The following is a 16,195-nucleotide window of genomic DNA, read 5'->3' on the forward strand; positions in this document are numbered from 1 at the left end:
TCTTTAGCCACGAGATCCACCATCCGTTAACTGTTAGTGATTCCACTAAAAACCAACAGTTATACTCTTCTTACCACAGATATATTTCTGTGTCCATCGGATATAACCAATCATGAGTATGATGACCCTTCACAGATGCTCGTAAGTGCAGTTAGGCCAATTTACCGTTTTTCCCCTATAGTTACATCTCACTCCTTAAGTACCACTGATTTCTCTAATGAACAATACAACATAATCCAACTATATGTGAACACCTCTCGAGCCAAGAGAAGGTGTGTGGCGCCACATCGTTTAAGCCCTAGAATCAGCCCTTAAGGGAGCCATCTATCTACTTACCCCTACCTCGGGGAATGAGTGAATTCCATCTTGTGTAGCTGAGTTTCCAGCTCCTAAATCAGACGAATCCCCAAAATGGTAGGTTTGAATCGGTGACCTGGCCACTCGCACCCATACAAATCAAAGGACTGCCTTCAATGGCAGAAGTTCCCAACTCACCCGGGATTGAGGTCATGTTACCTATGGTCATCCTGGTGAAGTGAAGTCTCCGTCATGAACGGTGTTATATAACGAGATGTTAACACTTCGTGGTCAGGTCTTATACAAACTCTTTGGATAGGACGCCCCCGCTCACATGTCCCCAACACGAATGATCAAGATCAGACCATCTGTGACAAGTCACAACACTTATGACCATTCCACAAAGCGAGCCGCGTTCGTAGCGTTACCAGGATAAGGTTTTCCTCCTTTATCCATTTACTACAAACCATTTTGGTTATCACTCAAGATATGATCCACTTGTATGTCACCACATACATGCTTGAGTCACATACAGATAACCAAGGATTTTATGTTTATTGGTTTGTGGTAAAGCAAATAAAACAATTAACCAAGCAAAATACAAGATGTGAAGTAAATATCATATATTAATAAAACAAATGTTCGTACATAATGTTTACAAACTATAGGACCCGAGACTTTAGGGCATTAACCCCAACATTATGTTCATTAGAGGGATAAGTGATACTTAAGAAGTTAGATGTAACTACAAGGACATAATGGTTATTGGCCGAGCAGTACTTACGAGCGATCTGTGAAAGGTTATCGCACTATTGATTGGTTAAGATGGACACACAATATATCTGTAGTAAGAAGAGTTCAGCTATCGGTCTTTAGTGGAGCGCCTGGCAATTAACGGATGGTGGATCCTGTGACTAAAGAGTTTAGTCAGTTATTTACGACCGTTGGAGCTTCGAGCTACAGATCCATAAGGTCCCCTTAGTAGCTTAATGGATTCAGTTAAGGATCAGTTCTTAGTGTTGATTTGAAATATTCAAATTGACAAGAGATAATTCGATTATATATGATATGATCGGTATGATGTATGAGATACATCTAGAGAAGGATTAATGTAATAGAAAAATAATAGAAAAAGAACTATGGTTTATATGTTTCATGAGATGAAATATTAAAACTATAGGTTATAAATATAGTATGATAAGTTGGTTATCTTTTCTATTTATAATAATGTTAATTATTGGATAATTAAATCTTTTTCTCTAATCTAATAACCAATTGAGTGAGAGGTTATTGGTGGTCTCATGGTAACCGTGAGATAAAAGAAAAATTGTTTTCCTAATTTTAGTAATATTAATGTTGAAAAAATTATGTTTTGAGATTTTTATCTCTCGGAAAATAATCTCATAGAAGTTGTCAAGTAAATAGGATTTACTAAGCAACAACTTGGAGCTAGCTAAACGATCGTGTAGTGTTTGTAGGCAACAGACACGCAGCTAAGCGATGAGCTAAACGATCGCTTAGCTTTTGCTAGACGATCGCTTAACTTTTGTTAAACATTGGGCATCGACCTATACGATAGGTTCGGTCATCTCCCACTTGCTCAATCGTTTACAGGATTGTTTTTTTTTCCTTCATCTTCTACCTCAAACCAAGTCCACACAGAGTCCATCCTCTGGATTCTCACACCGAGAATACTAAGGTAGCCTTCTTGGTGGTGTCATACTCAACTCGACATCGTCGAGCTTCTGTGGAGGTTGTTCGTGGCCGAGGTGATCACTGAGTTCGAGGGCGCGGTGTTTGTGTTATGTAGCGGTCATGTTGGACCAGCGTTCGAGATTATTGTGTTCGTGCGTTCGTGATCAAAGACCTTGGCGATGCGTCTACAAATATGTGTAGAGTTTTTTCTTGATCATTTGTATTATCATGTTGTAATTTCTGTAATGAATGCATAACCACATATGTTTCTGTTTATGACTGTAATTGTAAAGTTCAAATATGATTGTAATTTGGAATGATCTTTCCTCTGCTCATGGAAATCCTCGTGCACAATTTCCTTCAGCTATATAATAAAATTGTTATAATAAATAGTGGAATGATCTTTGTGAATGCTTGTATAATTGTTGTATTTAATCGATGTCATTAGATGAAAATTTTATAAGTTTTATTAAAACATTAAAATATAAGTGTTATAGTTTTAATGAGATAGGTTAAAATCTATAATCAAGAGTTGCATGCAAACATAGGTCCAAATTAAGTTTAAATAATTTAAAATTGATCAACCTAAACTTATATTATTTCTAATGAGATCAAGAATGATTATTCTTTTTACTTTGTTTAATAGGATTAAAATGAATTTAATTAAAATATTAAATTTATAAAATACTTGCCCATAAAGGACCTTTGTCTAAGGAACGTTCTGTCTAGGAAGGGGTATTTAAGCTAACGGAAACGGAACACTTCCACCTAGAAACTGACCTGGAAGGTGAATTGGGAAAATATTTTATAAGCGTGCAATAAATGATTGATTTTATTAAATAGTTTAATAAATGAAATCAAGTATTTTTAAATCATTCAATATAAATGATATATTGAGAAAATTAAAAAGTCTTAGATAAATTCATTAGTTAGGTAAGTATAATAAAATTCTAAAAATATCAGAATACTTTAGTAGGAGGAAATTGGTATATGTGATATATCAAATTTTAGCTCTCACGTCCTTAAGTGTTCACACCATAAGATTCATGCTTGGCTTCGTGTCATCCTACCGTGGCCTTCCTTTAGAAAGTATTTGCATGGGTCAATAGCAAGATGAATAGGGAAAGTTTTCATAGTACGTGGGAGAGGGACGCGTGTCAATGTATTTTACGGTCTCTTCCATTAGGTTGCACCATGATATTTCTATGGTTTTCTTGCGTGTCGTCCTGGAGCGACCATCCCTTTGGAGGGCCTGGTCATAGGAGTTGGAACAACGCAAGCTCTGATAATGGATAAGATTTCTTATGTTAATCTTCAATAGTTGTCTTTTCTTTCGGTAGCTTATTGAAGCGTAACTCTGGGATCCAAAAATGGGAGGGTCACACTTATGGGATGAATTAAGCTAGTTAATGAATCCTCAACGAAACAACGGTAGCTAAAAACTATAGGAATAAGAGTTATTCTGGTATTAATGATTGGCTGAAATTGTCTCAAGTCAGGGGAGGAGTAGTTGATCAACCTTCGGTGGTTGTAGCTTTAAACCTCTGAAGTATCATTACAAAAACTAAAATCAATAGTTTGATTAGGATTCTATGATTACATGTGTTTTTGCTAAATTGATTAGATAATTATGTAATGGGTTAAGACAAATATAACTAATACGATCAATGATTGTTATTTGTTTCAACATGTCTTCCACAATTATGTCTTTGCTTAAAAATGAAAAATTAACTGGTGAAAACTATGTGACGTGGAAATCTAACCTAAATATTATTCTAGTGATCTGCGGTTCTTCTTAACGGAGGGATGTCCTCTAGTCCTCACTCGAAATGCATCCCAAGCATTGAAGGATGCTTATGACCATTGGACGAAGGCCAATGAAAAGGCCTGAGTCTACATATTAGCAAGTCCGTCTGACATTCTTACCAAAAAGCATGAGGACATGATATCTGCGTATCAAATTATGGAGTCCCTCCAAGAGATGTTTGGAAAACCATCTCATTCAGATCTAACACGAGGGCCTCAAGTACATTTACAATGTGTGCATGAAGGAAAGCTAATTAGTGAGAGAACATGTTCTCGACTTGATGATCTAGCTCAATGTCGCCAAAATCAAAGGTGTGGTCATTGATGAGAAGAGTCAGGTGTCTTTTATTTTAGAATCTCTTTCAAAGAGTTTTCTTCAATTTCGCAGCAATGTGATTATCAACAAAATACAATACACTCTTACTACCCTTCTTAATGTTACAGACTTTTCAGTCCCTTATGAAAGGTAAGAAACTAGTAGAAGGAGAGGCTAATGTTGTCCATTCTAAAAAGTTCCATAAGGGTTCATTCTTAGAAACTAAGTTTGTTCCTTCACCCTCTGGTTCTAAGAAAATCCAGAAAAAGAAATGGGGGAAAGGTAAGGCTTCTGCTACTGGAAAGGGTAAGGACAAGGCTAAGGCTAGCAAGGGCAAATGCTTCCACTACAATGTGGATGGTTTCTAGAAATGGAATGTGGATGTGGATGGTTACTGAGAAAAAAAAAAGAAGGGAGGTAAATATGATTTACTAGTTCTGGAAACTTATTTAGTGGAAAATGATCATAATTCTTGGATATTTGACTCAGGAGCCACTACTCACGTTTGTTCTTCTTTATAGGGAATTAATTCCTTCCAGTAGCTCGGAGAGGGTGAAATGACGCTCAAGGTTGGAACGAGAGACACCATTTCAGTTTGTGTAGTGGGAGTTGCTAAGTTTTTTTTTGAGATTTTTGTTTTTAGAAAACTTGTATATTATTCCCAAAATCAAGAGAAACCTTGTTTCTACTTCCTGTTTGATTGAACAATTGTACTCTGTTTTTTTCTTCTAATGAAGCGTTCATTATGAAAAATGTTGTGACTATTTGTTCAGCTATATTAGAAGACAACTTATATGTGTTAAAACCAGTTGAATTAAAAGCACTTTTAAATCATGAGATGTTTAAAACTGCAAATACTCAAACAAAAAAAGCGAAGAATTTCTCCAAGTAACAATGATACGTATCTTTGGCATTTGAGATTAGGTCACATAAGTCTTGATAGGATCGAGAAATTGATAAAGAATGGACTTCTAAGCAAATTGGAAGATGATTCATTACCTCCATGTGAATCCTGTCTTGAAGGAAAAATGACTAAAAGACCTTTTAGTGGAAACTGTTATGGAGCCATAGAGCCCTTAGAGCTCATAAATTCAGATCTTTGTAGTGAAGGGTACAAATACTTCATTTCTTTCATAGATGATTAATTGAGGTATGGTTACTTATACCTAATGAAAAATAAGTTTGAAGCCTTTGAAAAGTTCAAAGAATATAAGGCTGGAGTTGAACACCTATTAGGTAAAACAATTAAAACACTTTGATCTGATCGAAGTGGAGAGTACATGGATTTAGAATTCCAGGACTATATGATAGACCATGGAATTCAATCCCAACTTTCAGCATTTGGTACACCTCAGCAGAACGGTGTATCAGAGAGGAGAAATAGAACCTTATTAGATATGGTTTGTTCTATTATGAGCTATGCTCAATTGCCTAACTCGTTTTGGGGGTATACAATAAAAACTCAGTGCACATCTTGAATAATGTTCCCTCGAAGAGTGTTTCTGAAACACCTTTCGAGTTATAGAGGGGGCGTAAACTGAGTTTATGTTATTTCAAAATCGGGGGTTGTCCTGTACATGTGTTAGTGACAAATTCTAAGAAGTTAGAGCATCGTTCAATATTATGCCAATTTTTTGGTTACCTTAAGAAAACAAGAGGTAGTATGTTCTATGGCCCGCAAGAAAATAAGATGTTTGTATCGACAAACGCTACATTTTTATAAGAATACCACATGAGAGATCATAAACCACGAAGAAAAATAATATTAAGTGAAGCCACTGAAGAATCAACAAGGGTTGTTGATGCAGTTGGTCCTTCATCAAGAGTTAATGAAGAAGCCAATACTTCAAGTTAATTTTGTCCTTCTCAATCGTTGAGAGTACGTCAACGCAGTGGGATGGTTGTGATACAACCTAATCGTTGCTTGGGCTAAACTGAAACTTAGGTTGTCATACCAGATGATATTGTTGAAGATCCATTGTCGTGTAAATAGGCAATGAATAACGTAGACAATAACCAATGGGCCAAAGTCATGGACCTTGAAATGGAGTCTATTTATTCCAATTCACTATGGAAACTTGTAGATCCACCTGAAGGAGTTAAACCTATAGGATGTAAATGGATCTATGAAAGAAAGAGAGATATAGCTGGAAAGGTATAAACCTTTAAAGCTAGACTTATAGAAAAAAGTTATACCTAGAGGGAAGAGGTTGACTACGAGAAAAATTTTTCCTTCTGTTGTTATGCTTAAGTCTATAAGAATCTCTTGTCCATAGCCACATATTATGACTATGAGATATGGCAAATAGATATCAAGACTGCTTTTCTGAATGACAATCTTAAAGAGAATATCTTTATGTCGCAGCCTGAGAGGTTCATAGCCCGAGGTCAGGAGCAAAAAGTCTGCAGGCTGAATTGATCCAGTTATGGGTTGAAACAGGCATTCAAATCTTGGAACATTAGATTTGATACTGCAATCAAATCCTTTGGTTTTGATCAAAACGTTGATGAACCTTGTATCTACAAGAAAATCGTCAATGATAAAGTAGTTTTATTGGTAGTTTATGTGAACGATATCTTACTCATTGGGAATGATGTAGGGTATCTTACTAACATTAAGAAATGGTTGGTAGCTTAATTCCAAATGAAAGACTTGGGAGAGGCGCAATATGTATTTGGGATCCAAATTATTAAAGATCGTAAGAACAGAACGTTGGCTCTGTCTCAAGCAACTTATATCAACAAAATATTGACTAGATCTTCGATGCAGAACTCTAAAAAGGGTTTATTACCTTATCCTAAGATACCTCAAGAAGATGAGGATATGAGACGTATTCTCTATGGCTCAGCTGTGGGTAGTTTAATGTATGCTATGCTTTGTACTAGGCCAGGCATTTGTTATGCAATGGGAATAGTCAGTAGCTACCAGTCCAATCCAGGGTTTGATCATTGGACTGTAGTTAAGAACATCCTCAAGTATCTTAAGAAACGAGGGACTATAAGCCGATGTATGGAGCTAAGGATTTGATCCTTATAGGATACACCGACACTGATTTCCAAACTGACAAAGATTCTAGGAAATCCATATCAGGATCAGTGTTTATCCTAAATGGGGTATCTGTAGTATGAAAGCATCAAACAAGGATGCATTGCAGATTCCACTATGAAAACTGAGTATGTAGTTGCTTGTGAAGCAGCAAAGGAAGTAGTTTGACTTAGGAAGTTCTAAGCGATTTGGAAGTGGTTCCAAATATGAACTTATCCTTAAGGGATCGAATCCCAAGTGGAAGCGTGTGATTGCCTTAAAATTTTATTTTCAATTTTACAAAAAAAAATACGGTATAAAAGAATAACATAATGGATAAACAATCAAGATTAGCATGCATTTAAGAAAAAAAAAAGAGGGAATAGCTAAAACTTACCTTTGTAGATTCCCAAATTCTTCACAATTCCCTCCGCGACTTTTCCGGAACATATCTTCAATAATCAAGGGACACCACCGTAAGTGAAACCTTGTTATTCTCTAGGATGCCAAGAATTGGATATGTGGTCTCCAAGATTTGGAAGAAGAATAAGAGTAGTAGAGAAAAGAAGAGAGATTTTGAGAGAAGTAGTAGAAGACTAGGATTACAAATTTCCAATTCAACTGTGCCTTAAACATGAGCCATAAAAACCTATTTATAGAGAGGAGGGGTGAACCCGTTCTCCTAGTCTTTCTTATTTCTATTCTAGTTCTAATTTAATTAAATAACTTTTATTTAATTAAATAATCATATATATTAAATCCAATTTTATATCTTTAATTAATAAATAAATATCACATGTTTATTTATCTCTACTTCTAAAAAAATTAATTAATCATCAATTAATCGATTAAACGACTATATTAAATCATATTTAATATAGAATTAATCAACATATAATTGTCACATATTTATATATATACTTTTGTTTAATATTTGAATCTTATTTAAATATTTTTCTCTCTTAATTATAGATCACATATATAATTAACCATATTATATTAATCTCGTCAATATGTAATTAATTTGAACAATTCAAACTATTCCTCTTATATATCCTTTAGTGAGCTAACATGGAGACCTAATGGATCTACAGATTAGAAGCTCCAATGATATAAGATTAATTAATTAAACTCTTTAATTAAATTAATCAATTTTCATTAACATCCGTCACTCAACTAAAGGTGAATAGCTGCACTCTTCGCATTGTAGATTTATTTTTGTGTCCATAGATATAACCAATCAACATGAGTTGACCTTTCACAAATTGCTTACTGGGTCAAAATATCGTTTTACTCCTGTAGTTACATCTAATTCTTAAATATCGTTGATCCATCTAATTAACAAACAGTTTATATCCAACTATAAACTAACACCTTTTGGGCCAGTGAGAGGTTGAGGCCTCAGCTATTAAGAGAGCAATTTATCTACTTTCCATAAGGTCTGAAAAGGAGTAAATTCCATATTGTGTAGTTGTGTTCCTAGCTCCCTACTCGAATAAGTCCCCAAAATGGTAGGCTTTTTTAGTCGGTTAACAAGGTCACTCTCATCCATATAAATTAAAGGATTTTCCTCATAAATAGGAGTTCACAACTCACTCAGGATTAAGGTCAAGTCACCTATGGTCATTCTAGTAAAATGTAAGTCTCTTCTAGCAATGGTGTTATATAGAGAGACTATTCATTTCACGGTCCGGTCTTATACAAACTCTTTGTATAGAATACCCTAGCTCACATGTCTCCACATGAACGATCACGATCAGATAATTTATGTAGCACTTTACAACAATTGTAACATATATAAAACAGACTGTATTCATAGTATTACTGGGATAAGATATCCAACTTTATCTACTACTATAGACCGTTTAAGTTATCACTTAAATATTTCGTACGATGTCCACGCATGGGGCATGAGCCTCTTGCCCATGTCATGCAATTTCCTCGGCTAACCTTCTTGTCAGCCTGTCCGTGCATTCAGCCTTGAGTTCTCACCAGTATGCTGCCCATGCGCGTGTCTTGGCACCAGTTAACCCAAGGCCTTGGCCGACCGTGCCGATGCTCAGGAGTTAAGATCCAGACACTTTGCCTCTTAGATCCCTTTTCACAAATATAAATAATATATTTTCTAGCTTGTTGGTTCACCTTTGTAACTGCTTTGGGTGAAAGATCCCAAGGTCTTTTTTTTATTTTATTTATTTTATTTTTAATACTCCCTCCTTTGATTATTTATCTACTGTTTTTTTAGATCACATTTTTATTCATTATAGCCTAGATCAATTAATCTCCAATTGGGAAGCTAGTTTGTATTACACCCATTAGGTGTCGGAGTTTAATCTCCTTTATTTTATCTATTAAAAAATTGTTTCTTTTGAAAAAAAAAAACTCTTAAGATCGTTATTTCCATTAAAAAATAATACATTAGAAATCTATTTTAAAATAACATAGTATCAGACAATTTCATTTCTATCCTTTGAAATTTAAGAATAAATATTGAATTTAGTCGATATAATTTATAAACCCACAAAACATAAGCAATCCATGCATTTACATTAAAAAAAGAATCTTGAACTAATTTATTATATACTAAAATATACAAGTAAATTATTATAAAACTCAAAATATAGGGATGAAAATTATTTTTTAGGGAATGTGAAAGCAGTAATTTTAAAGAGAAAAAGAGAAAACTTGCAGAAAAATCAAATGTGATTGGTGGATATTCATGTAGGTGCGTCGCAGAGGATAAAAGCTGAAAAAAAAATACGGTCTCGATGGATAGGGATTACACGTCACTCATAGGTTCGAACGACCCGCCGCCTAGCGCCCCAACAAAGAAGGAAACCCTAACAAAGCAAAGCCAGCCGATTTTCCTAATCCCTTACCGCCACGTGTCAGTCATCTTTTCCCATTCTTTTATCTTTCCCTCACTCCTCTTTCCGCACTCATCCGGTTTCCCTTCCTCCTTCTCCGACCGCCATTTCCACCCAATCGGAACCCTAAAATTCCTTCTTCCACTGGTTTCCGACGAATTTTTCGCCGGTGAATGTTGTCGTTTCACCTGGAAATGGTGGAACAGTACGTCGTCGATCGTGTTCCATCCAAGACCTTGTTCCACAAGAGGAAAAAAACTCTTCAGAATTGAATAATTCCAGATCTGTCTCCTCTCTGAAATTTGTATATTAATCAAAAGTTTTGTACAGTTACCTTAGATTCGGTTGTAGCCGGAAGAAATGGCGCCGGAGATTTGAGTTTTGAAGTTTGGAATTCTTCGACTGTTCGTTTTTCTTTTTTTTTTCTTTTTTTTTTTTTCATTCTGTGAAGCTTGGAGAAGGTGGCGAAGATGAATCTAGGTGCGGCGGAGGAAGAATCGCCGCAGGAAATTCATATTCCGGCCGAAATTGATTGGCAAATGCTCGATAAATCTAAATTCTTCTTTCTCGGTGCAGCGTTGTTTTCAGGTGTTTCAGCTTCTCTTTACCCTATGGTAGTGTTGAAAACTCGGCAACAGGTTGCTCATTCGCAGCTTTCTTGCATCAGAACCGCATTTTCTCTTGTCCGCCATGAAGGTTTTCGAGCTCTCTACAGAGGGTTTGGTACTTCTTTAATGGGAACTATCCCTGCTAGAGCTCTCTACATGGGAGCTCTTGAGATTACAAAGAGCTATGTCGGAACAGCCACCATTAAAGTGGGATTTCCAGAAACTACCGCAGCTACCATTGCTAACGCAGCTGCTGGATTGAGTGCTGCAATGGCAGCTCAGCTTGTATGGACTCCTGTTGATGTTGTAAGTCAAAGACTCATGGTTCAACCTAGCTATAACAATCCCAATTCTTCCTCAACTCATTACATCAATGGAATCGATGCATTTCGTAAGATCCTCAATGCCGATGGCCTCCGAGGCCTCTACCGAGGATTCGGGATATCAATTTTGACCTACGCACCGTCGAATGCTGTGTGGTGGGCTTCTTATTATGTAGCTCAGCGGCTGGTTTGGGGTGGAATTGGATGCTGCTATTATGCAAAGAAGGTTCAGGTTGATGAAGGTAATGAAAATGGAGGTTATGGTAATAATGTCTACAAACCCGATTCCAAGACTGTGATTGCAGTACAGGGGGCCAGCGCAGCAATGGCGGGGAGTATATCGGCTTTGATAACAATGCCGCTCGATACAATCAAGACAAGATTGCAGGTTTTGGATGGGGATGAAAATGGGAGAAGAGGGCCAACTATAGGACAGACATTGAGGAATTTGGTGAGGGAAGGTGGATGGACGGCATGTTACCGAGGCTTGGCGCCGAGATGTGCGTCGATGTCGATGTCTGCAACGACGATGATCACTACATATGAGTTTTTGAAACGGCTATCAACAAAGAATCAAGAGAGTTTAAGTAGCTAAAACATAGCAGGAAGATGGGACTTTTCATGGAGAAGATTGTCATTTTTCTGAAACTGCTTCTGTAATTCTCTTTTTTTTTTTTCAATTTCTCTCTCTTTTTTTTTTCTAATTTTATTTTAATGAATCCAATCTGAATCTAGCTTGTTCATATAATGTAAGGCATCGCCATGTTCATATTATAAAATGTATAGAAATAATTACTTCCTGTAAAATCGGTGCTCTTCTTTGTTTATTTTAACACTGAATATGGTGTTGGCCATATTAAATTATGTAGGTTTAAATACTGCTTTCTTTTTTTTTTTTTAGAAATCTATATATTTTTTTTGCTTTGATTCTTAAACATTCAATCCTTTCATTTTAAATTTTTAAGGGATCAAAATAGACAATTTTAAAAAGTCCGTTAATTAAAATAGACCAAGATCAAAAGTATGATAAAAATGAAAATCAAAATGAGTCGAAATTAAAAGTTTTTTTGACACGATGATTCAATTTCTAAATTGACTTGCTAATTTTATTAAATAAAAACTTAAAAATCTCCCAAAATGTTTAGATCATAGTTAGAATCATTCTGCTCAAAGACAGCATAAACATTGTTTATTTCAAATACCAAAGAGAACATTTTCTAACATAACTCGAACTTCCATAGTACTGTTTTCATGGAAAAGCATATTATAACCTTATAAAAATGCCATACTGACTTTCATAATTGTATATAAACCCCATGCTGCAAAATGGGCTCTGTAAGTGCAATAGATCAAATAATAGTTGCAACCATAAATGAGACTTTCAATTATAGCTTATTTTATATTTTCTAAGAATCTTCAAATCAGAACGTATTAAAGGGTAAAAATTGTCATATTTTTTAAATTTAAGTTTATTATAGATTTTTCCTTATCCTAAAACAAAAGAATGTTGCCAACCGAACTGGAGATTAATAAAGGTTATCTAGATTAATTAAACGATTGTCCTTGTCCTTGTCAAAGTCCATAGATATAAATGATGATTAAAAGATTCCATCTTCAAACTGAAGATTTCAATAAAGTAAATCATAACACCCAGAAAAGACATTCATGTATTATAAGTGGGCCTATACCTTATATGGATCTTTAATAATAATTGAAATTATAATGTTGCAGTGGGCCCATGGGTTTGTAGTTCTATTTTTGGTCATGGTGGGGTTATCATATAGATCTAATTGTTTCAACTCTAAGTTACCAATTAATCCAAAATAATTCCAGTCACAAACTTGTACTAGCAACCTTAGACAAAAAATAATTTTAAAAAAATACCTTCAACATCAAGAAAAGTACATTGTATACCACAAACTACACTCATGAAGGAAAAAATAACCAATCTCCTATTGGAATCTAACAGGCAAACAGAAATAGAGGTTCCAGATCACTGAGTATTTCTTTACTAAATCAAAAGGTAAAAATGGTTCATTTCTTGAGAGCTTTCAAAGTTATAAGCTAATTTTCATAGAGAATTAAAAGGAAATACTAAGAGGCAATCTTACAGACTAAGCGATCTAGAATTTACATAGAAACTCAAAAGGCAAGTGATACCCAAAACTGGAAACATGAAATGTGCTCAAAAGCAAAGCAATTTGCCCTGTGATATCAATTTATCAATCAAAATAGAAATTTCCTTTTCCAGATTTGTACTATACCATTCAAATGCGGCTTCTCTTGTTGCTGCAGGATGGGCATTTGTATTGCTTAATGTGCTCGGCTTTTGCTGGAGTTATTCTAACACACTTTCCATGGAACCATTTCTCACAGATATCACAGCAAATCCAAAATTCATCTGAAGCATAATTCTCACCACATGCCCCACACAAAGTGTCACCGTGCTCATCTTCGTCTTCTTCATACAACGTCTCTACCTCTTCCCTTGCCTGCGGCTGCCTTGCGTACATTCCTTGCATTTCAGCTTCCCTCTGAAAATAGTTGAAAGATAGAAAGAATAACTAATCCGTGTAATTGATGCAGTAGATTGCATTGCATGAACAAGCACCACCAACAAGTAAGTGTCATAGGATATCTTATCCTAGCTCGGTTTCTTCCTTGAATAGAAGGAGGGGAAATAGCTGAGCCCCAGGAACAGGCATGGAGTACAAATAAATTCATTTCTAGAAAAATAGATCACAAATCAAGACATCAATGACAAACTGAAAAATTGGAGACTGTCCAGCAGAGCAACAAACATTATCATAACTAATATCATTGTCCCAGCTCCATTCTTTTACTATATGTAGAACAGTAGAAGCGGGGGGGAATGTCTAAGCTACATCTGTTAGTAGAGATATGAAATAAAAAAAAAATGTTATATTCAGAAATAGAGTACCTCAAGTAAAATCAATCAGCCAACTGGAAAACTGAAGATCTATCCACATACCGTTTTAAAGCTCGACTTGGATTTAGCACTTGATGACTTCTCCTTAACTTGTTTCTTTGCAATACCTGTGACTACTTCGAATACAGTTGGCAAATCATTTATCATATTGAAAAGCCGCCTCCTGCATCAAAGAACATGGCACATAGAAAAATCAGCCATCATGGTTGTTGAAATAAATCCTATATGAACTAAATTCAAAATCAAAATACCTATCTGTTTTATCAAATCCAAATCTCGCACCAAAATAGTAGGCAACAGAGAGCAACCAAGAATCACTATGGACAGCAACCAAAGCCAACCAATCCCTTTCTTGCATGCCATCTCTTGCAAAATTAATACCCAACGCTGGCTCTGGAAGTTCTGGAGGTACTTCTTCAGCAGGTAAATTAACTTCCCATACTTCATTTGGAAACCCATACAAGCATAGATTTTCCTTCTCTTTAAGCACCAAATAATCAATATACATAGCTCAGAAGGGAGTTCTAAACTAAAGATCAAGAATGTAAAATCTAGTACTTGTGATGGACAAGAGACAAAGGAAAAATGGACAAATTAAACGCACATAATATTAAACGAAAGGGGATGAGGACAAAAGTTAAAATTCCAGGTAACAAGAACACATAACTCAACTTCATACACAATAAATTTACAGCTTAGAAGATAAGAAGCAAACAGAGATACGGGCATGTACCAGGATCACATTGTTGATAGAACTCTTCAACATCTGCAATGATTAAACCGACAAGAATTAGACATTCACAACTCCCAGATGTAACCAAAACAACCAAGCGCTCCTAGCTCTCAAATCAAATTTACAGAAACAAAGCCTCCAGCCATCACGTTTCTTGAACAAAAAAAAAATCAGCAAGACACAAAGTATGGACAGCATAAAAAGAAATAAAGACGTATCCACTACCTGAACAGCATAGTTCACATTCCTACATTTATCAAGTACTACATCCAAACACAAAATTAGTCAATTGTTATAAGAGTCGTGAACAAACTATACAGAAACATATCCTCATAGGTTTTGCAGCAACTCGCCCAAAATATCAGACATGCTGCAGAGATTAGTCGCAACAATTTAAATATTGCAGGCAAAGGAAGAGAGCTCTCTAGCTACAATACCAATACTCTCTATTATTCCTTACCGTATGAAGACGGCTACGCATGTACACAACTTGACCCAAAAAAAAAAAAAGGATCCGCATTCAGGAACAAAATTCACAATACGTTTCAACGCTTGTACAGGCAAAACTAAACTGAGATTCAAATTTTCATGGCGACAGTCATGTAAAGCCAAGAGTAGCACATTAGATAACACAATTTCCTTTCTCCTAGTTTTCTCTCAAAAACCAAACAGCAACATGACGAACAAAAAACACTAAAATCAGCCAAAATCAACCAAAAACAACGAAGGAGAAAACAATCCATTCCGAAACGTAAGGTGAAGGACGTAAAATACTTACTATTAAAGCCATGAAAACAGCAAAAACATAAAATGGATTTGCATCACGGCGTGTCCTAGAAAGAGTCAACGAGAACAGGAAAGAAGAATACCTACGGTGAGGGCTTTGATGACGCCGTTTCTTCGTCCCCTAAAATCACTGAAAACATCTTCCACTGAGCGATTGTGCACTGCGCCACCTCCATCCATGGCCATTTTCTTCCTGCTCGTCCTTCTGGAGACGAAATAGAGTCGAATAAGGGAAAAGAAAAAACTGCAGATTACCAAAACACACAGAGAGAGAGAGAGAGAGAGAATCCAAAATCCAAAATCCAAAATCCAAAAGCTCAATTTGCGAAAGGAATATATATTTATGGTTATGGATCGTGAACAGAGAAATTTGAATTTGTTGAAGGGCAAAGTCGGATTATTGAGATCTCTCCATATCTTTCCTTCATTGGATCCAATTGCCTTTTACCAAAATAATACTATTCTAATTTTATTCAAACTTAAAATATATTTTCATTTCCATAATGGAAAATAGAATAAAATGAAATAAAAAATTTATGCTCGAATGACCAATTTGATCTTTATCTCAACCTAATTTCAATTTGGTATTTTGTTTATTTATTTGTTCATTTGGGCTTGGTTTTGCCATAATTATTATTTTTTATTTTTTATTTTAAATTTACAGGATTGATTTTGTCATAATCTTTTATTAAGCCATATATATGTATCCTTTTTCTTTTTTCTTTTTTAAGGATATTGGTGGGTGTATTCATTCCTTAAAGGTGTAATATATATAAACAATATGATTAT

General features: G+C 35.4%; 2 protein-coding genes across 3 annotated transcripts; one reads left to right on the forward strand and one right to left on the reverse strand.

The window, feature by feature from the left end:
• Positions 1–10,385: 10,385 nt before the first annotated feature.
• Positions 10,386–16,077, reverse strand: LOC120085821 (PHD finger protein ALFIN-LIKE 4-like). 2 transcript variants are annotated; one of them, XM_039042030.2, is made up of 6 exons: positions 15,490–16,077; positions 14,621–14,653; positions 14,139–14,367; positions 13,930–14,050; positions 13,202–13,471; positions 10,386–11,455 (listed from the first exon to the last, which is right to left on the reverse strand). In XM_039042030.2, the coding sequence occupies exons 1-5, from the start codon at positions 15,590–15,592 to the stop codon at positions 13,205–13,207; spliced, it is 753 nt and encodes a 250-aa protein (XP_038897958.1). In that variant the 5' UTR covers positions 15,593–16,077; the 3' UTR covers positions 10,386–11,455; positions 13,202–13,204. The 2 variants fall into 2 exon arrangements, with proteins under 2 accessions (XP_038897958.1, XP_038897957.1); XM_039042029.2 differs by lacking the exon at positions 10,386–11,455 and having other exon boundaries at positions 12,918–13,471.
• Positions 10,477–11,744, forward strand: LOC120085820 (Mitochondrial substrate carrier family protein). The gene has a single exon (XM_039042028.2). The coding sequence runs from the start codon at positions 10,477–10,479 to the stop codon at positions 11,530–11,532; it is 1,056 nt and encodes a 351-aa protein (XP_038897956.1). The 3' UTR covers positions 11,533–11,744.
• Positions 16,078–16,195: the final 118 nt, after the last annotated feature.

Source organism: Benincasa hispida, chromosome 9 (assembly GCF_027475165.1).
Source record: "Benincasa hispida cultivar pf3 chromosome 9, pf3_genome.v1.1, whole genome shotgun sequence".
Lineage (NCBI taxonomy): Eukaryota > Viridiplantae > Streptophyta > Magnoliopsida > Cucurbitales > Cucurbitaceae > Benincasa > Benincasa hispida.